Source organism: Nansenia antarctica, assembly GCF_963989245.1.
Source record: "Nansenia antarctica genome assembly, chromosome: 3".
Lineage (NCBI taxonomy): Eukaryota > Metazoa > Chordata > Actinopteri > Argentiniformes > Microstomatidae > Nansenia > Nansenia antarctica.
This window is the reverse complement of record NC_137688.1, coordinates 42,071,564-42,077,577: the sequence shown is the minus strand read 5'-3', so window position 1 is coordinate 42,077,577 and position 6,014 is coordinate 42,071,564. Positions and strand designations below refer to the sequence as shown.

The window sequence follows — 6,014 nt, the reverse complement described above, 5'->3', positions numbered from 1 at the left end:
ACCATCTCCAGTGGGTTTATGTGGGATGTTGGAGATGTCTAAACAATCAAAGATGTTGTAAACAATTTTGTATTTAAATGCTGCTGTCAGAAAACGAGCATAATCTCAACATTTTAAACAAATATTTAGCGACATGTGAAATTGCTTGTTACTCAACAGGAAAATCTGTATTAGATGGGATATGTTTCCCTATTTCCCATGATATACTAGTCCATAAGAGCGCCTTCGAAAGATGGCAAAAAGTAACTCATTTTCGTCAAAGATGATCGACTGATTGTGCCTCCATGTCATCATCATCATCATCATCATCATCATCATCATCATCATCATCATCATCATCATCAACAACATGTCTACACAAACTGGAGGCAACATGTTATTTGAAACAGATATTTTCTCAGTAGCGAATTCATTTTCTAGATATCTTTCCCGAATTATTTGCTTGGAAATCGATCCCAGTTTATATGTATATATTTGTTAACTGTATTTATTAATGTGTATAATAGGGGCATATGCGTAGGTAAAATTGTTTTTTTATGAAGAGCGCAGGGATAATGGAGTTCATGAAACGATGATTCAAATTGTGGACAGTGTATGAGTATTAATTCTGCTTTACTGAGCTTCACTTTTGAATAAAACTTACAATCTCACTTTTTTAGATAGCCTTGTGTTGTGGTATCACGAATATAAGGTCACCCTTCACATAGGCTTAATAAAAGTACTGTATTTTTTTTAGTGCTTTCCCTATTTAATGGCAGTTTACTATAACAATGTTCAATACAATTTAAGAAAACATAATCTAAAATGTTCTCTTTTGGTGTCCAATGCTGCTGCTGAAAATCAACAAATTAAGATTGTGCATCTTGTGTGTGAATCTACTATTGTTTAGTTCTCCATCCCATTCTACTACATCCACCATGTGATAGGCTATACCATTTGTGACACGTAGGCTATGCCTATGATGACAAACATATCATAATGTAACCTCAATTCTAAACAATCATTATTAATGAAACATTTGAATAAAGCAGGATTTCCATTAAATGCTTTCGTCTTGCCCATCATCAATACGTAAATTGCTTATCCCACTATATACATAAGAGTAGAAAAATGTATCTTAATAATTGACACAAAACCAAGACATTCTTGTAGAAAGATGACAATAAACCTGCATACAGTACATGATATATGAATAACATTTCTCTACCCCAAATTGACAGCTGTGTATTTGAGCAAGCTAGATGTTTCCTCAATAATCTCAGTTAGAGCTGCCTGATCAGGGCTGTTCAGTTATTGATCCAATTTAGCCCACTGGCTGCCGGGAGTGTTTACTTATGACACACACACACACTAGACCTAATCCAGCCTTTCAGCCCATCCACACAGAGTAACAATTGAATTCCTGCCCCTCACTAACTGCAGAGGAATGGCCCTAGTGGTGTGTCCTGTCCTCTATTCCAGAGCCAGAGTGGAAGGACCACAGATGAAACAGGGGTTCGGATGCTGTGAAGGATACTGAGGCTTGGACTTTCAAAGTTTGATTCCACGATGGACATTCAAGGGGATGGACAGACTGAAAAGGCTTGATCAAACAGTTAAATGGAGCTATAACCTGCTGTGCGTTACATTTGTGGACTTGGACTGGATCTCTGGATACGTCAATGATATAAGCCTATGATTGCAACAAGAGTACCATTTGAGAAGATCGTCTAGTTTAGTCCAGATACAGTAGTTCCAAGAAGTCACACTTAGTAAACCTTTTATGTATTGTTAGTCAGACTTCTGGAACTGTAACCTGTAAGGACATTGTAGGCTACCACACCGGTTATTGTTACTGTTTTTGGGCCTAGATACAGAGGACTGAGCAGAGAGGCCTACAGACAGAGAAATGCTGTAGTGATACCTGGTATGTGTGAACCCAGCTTTGGCTCTAACCAAGTGGGCCTGATTGTGTCTCAATTATCTCATTACATGTTATCACATTCTATTCAAAGATTGTTTTGATCATAGCCTGGAAAAAAGTTGAAATATTAAATCTTTAATTTCTCTAAATTGTTACTTTTGACACGGCGAGGAACAGAATTTGCATAAACCAGCATTGTTTTCTTTTTCCAGCTTGTTCCCTGCAGTATTTGTTTGACCATTCCCGGCTGTTCAGAAAAGGTGCCTCCCATTGTACGTTTAAATCTTTGTTAAACTGTACATTGGCTGCCTTTGTATCCCCACAGTACAATGACAGTTTCAGATAGAGTGGTTGAATATGTGTGGTCAGCCTATTCTCCCATACCACGCTCAACAGGGTTCATAACGTCCATCAAACAGCACCCTCATTAAACATAGCCATGCGGATCGCATGGCAAAGTATTTTTTCAGACTTGCTTTGGGAGGAAAACTATCAAAGGGTGAGTGGACTTTTCACTATTTTGTTTTCAAAGAGTTTGTCCACTGTTGCAATTTGTTGAATTCGCTTTCATATGTACCCTATGAAGATGTTTCTATCTTGTGCATTTATAGGCTAAATTGTGATCAACAAAAGAAGAAACATTGTTTGAGGACCTAAAAGATAATGACATTTCCAGGATAATGACTTAGTAAACACAATGAAAGGGTTTCCTGGATTGTAGGATGGAATGTTGTCATCTCGATCAGAGAAGGAGAAATTTCCCTTGAAGCAAAACTGAGACAAATCTTTACCTAATACTGGTATCTCAACACTTGCACTGTAACACAATGTGAGTTTTTATAGTTTGTACCACTGAAATATTTACCATGTAACTTCTCTCCCCAGGTTAAGTTATGGGCGACTGGTCCATTCTCGGCCGCTTCCTGTCCGAGGTGCAGAACCACTCCACTGTGATCGGCAAGATTTGGCTGACCATGCTGCTGATCTTCCGCATCCTGCTTGTGACCTTGGTTGGGGATGCGGTCTACAGTGATGAGCAGTCCAAGTTCACTTGCAACACGCTGCAGCCCGGCTGCAACAATGTATGCTACGACACCTTTGCCCCCGTTTCGCACCTGCGCTTCTGGGTCTTCCAGATTGTGCTGGTCTCCACCCCGTCCATATTCTACATAGTGTATGTTCTGCATAAAATTGCCAAGGACGAGAAGCTGGAGGTCCAGAGGGAGCAGGTACTGGCTGAACGGCCACCTCGTAAGAGCTTCAGGCCACTGAGGAGAGATGGGGTGGAGGCCCTTGAGACTGGAATGCCCAGTTACTCTTCCCAGTTCAGGGAGGAATGGGGGGGCCAGGAGGGGGAGGGGGTAGAGCAGAGCCTGCTGGAGGAGGACTATGGTGAGGTCGGCGAGGACCCTACCCAGCTGTCCAGCCAGGTGCTGCTCATCTACATCCTCCATGTCGTCCTACGCTCCGTCATGGAGGTCACCTTCCTGGTGGGGCAGTACTACCTGTTTGGCTTCGAGGTGCCTCATCTGTTTCGCTGTGAGAGCTACCCCTGCCCCACACGCACCGACTGCTTTGTGTCACGTGCCACAGAGAAGACCATCTTCCTCAATTTCATGTTCAGCATCAGCCTAGGCTGTTTCGTCCTGAACATTGCCGAGCTCCACTACCTGGGCTGGATCTACATCTTCCGTGTGCTTTGCTCGGCCTGCTCTACCTGCTGTAGGCCAGAGATGGTACCTGTGGGGATGTACACCGACCACAACCCCCTGCTGCTGCAGCTGAAGCATTCTCTACGAGGCAGGCTGGTGCTGCAGACCCCCACGCCTCTGGCCCAAGAGAAGGCTGGAGGCCTGCTCACCCACGCCCCTGCCATCTCCTTTGAGACAGATTCCACTGTGGAGTGCACCTCAAAGAGGAGTCCTGAGGAAAGGGACAGGGTGAAGGTCAAACTGGCCAATATGGCCAAGATGGGACGGACTAAGAAGTCTTGGCTATGAAAGGCCAATTTTGTGTGATGTGAAACTTGTTGTGTTCTCCATTGCACACAGCATCCGATGGGAAAGATAAAGAGTGGATAACAGAGGTTTCCCACAGGGTTAGGGTCAATTCTGAATTTAGTTGAGAAATGCTGATTGATTCCAATTCAATTCTTGTGTTTGAATTGAAACAATCAGCATATCATAGATACAGAATTGACATTTGTAGAATTTAATTCACAGAAATTCAATGACATTGTAATGCCTCATATTATATAAAACACTATAAACAATGTTCACGTTAGTATCAATAATATATTGTTAGAAAGACTGTGTCTAAAACATGACATTTTAAAAATGAATTTGGCTTACAGTAGTCGGTTTATATTGTGTTTGACTGAGCCTGTTTGTTATTCAGTTGTACACTTTGATTTTGTTTAATGTCCAAAATCTCCTTGAATGCATTAGACCAAACACTGCTGAATATAAGGGAACAACCTAAACTTAAACATCCTAAACAATATTGTATTGGTATTTTGTTACGGCATTTGAGAATGATTTTAGCATTTTTTGCAGTGATAATTGGCAGATGGTCTGGGGAGCTTATGAAGGTACAGTATATGTGTAATTAAGTAGGCTTTCATGTTTTATACTGTAAACGGGTATGATTTCATTGAATGTCATGGAATTAAATTATTTTTCTATTATTTTCCATTCCACTTCAGTAATTGAATTGGATTACAATTCCATAATTCAGAATTGACCCCAAACCTGATAGCTCAGATCGGCCACTCCTTCGAAACATGTGAATTGTGTTTGGAGTTCAGATCTATTACATTAACCTGCACTAAAGGGAGTTGCCTTTTACACCTGCTTCAGAGAAAATTATTTTATAGAATTGAGCTTTATCATCCATAATGACTTGAAATAAATAACCAGATTTGACAATGAACCAAAAGAGATTGAAATGGAAACTTTGCTGTGAATTTTTATAAAGTCAGTCAACGGTCATTTTCTATTAGTCTACATGTCTGAGAGGTAATAGTAATATAATTAAGTGGGTTAAGACTACTACAGCAACATATTTGTTGTCCGATGAATATTTGTTTCTCATAAAAGCGTTCTCAGAATGACCATATCTGATTAGCTCTTTGACTGGCGAGCCTTTCACTATTTTGTAACACAGGCATGTGCTTTGGACACATACAGTCAAAAGTGGGAGGTGGGTTTAACTAAAATGTGTGTAGCTATGTCTCAGTCTCAGACATATGGATTCATATTTTCTCAAGGCAGTATCTCAAGGAAAGAAAACATTATGTTGTTGTGATTGTGTAAAAACAATTTGATGTGATTTAATCAACTTCCTTATTGATAGAAATGTGCCATACGGCTGTTGTGTATTTTTCCATGCATATTTGATCATGATTTGTAAAGTGTTTTTGATTAATGTAATTTCATCACTTACATGGGTGCACTATGTTTTATAAGGGAGGTGTACTGTATACTGTGTCCTCAAGAATGTTTAAAATCATCCCCTGCACTTTCACGAGTTTAGTGAGGTTGAAATCTGACCACAAGAGGTCGCTATAATACAACGTTATCAAACAGGGGTGATAGTTCAATCGACACATTTCAAACAAAAGATACTGACTGATGTGTCCATTTGACTTTAAATTATGTTTGCCTCTTTTAAAAAGCAATACATTTTTCTATTTTTTTAAATGCCATTAATAAAAAGTACACACTGAAGCCCTAATTCTTGCATAAATATCGTCTCAAATGTACTGTATCTGTTTATTTGAGCAGGGGCATATTGCTGTTGCATCTTTTGATTTAATAAAAGAAGATGATTCAAGTTTATCCGAATTATAACTTTTCAGATTACTTTACAGCAAACCTTTTTGCCTCTTGGTCTTTCTTAAGCTGCATGTAAGAAGAGGCGGTGCCAAATACATTGTTGTTGTGCCCAGGAGAGATTTCGTTGTTTACTTCAGCTATAACATTTTATGGAAATTGACCTTTAACGACATCAGCCATAAAACTGCATAACTGTGGATGACACTTCCTCCTAGTTGTCCTTTGAAAGTATGCATCAAAAAATATTTGACAGTTTAAAAACAAGACAAAAAATG

The 6,014-nt window shown here is 39.7% G+C and overlaps 1 protein-coding gene across 1 annotated transcript; it reads left to right on the top strand.

Annotated features, from left to right (window-relative positions):
• Positions 1 to 2,796: 2,796 nt before the first annotated feature.
• Positions 2,797 to 3,903, top strand: LOC308152837 (gap junction delta-2 protein; the record flags this gene model as incomplete). Its single annotated transcript, XM_080525906.1, has 1 exon — positions 2,797 to 3,903. One exon carries the CDS (start codon positions 2,797 to 2,799, stop codon positions 3,901 to 3,903), a length of 1,107 nt encoding a protein of 368 aa, XP_080382032.1.
• Positions 3,904 to 6,014: the final 2,111 nt, after the last annotated feature.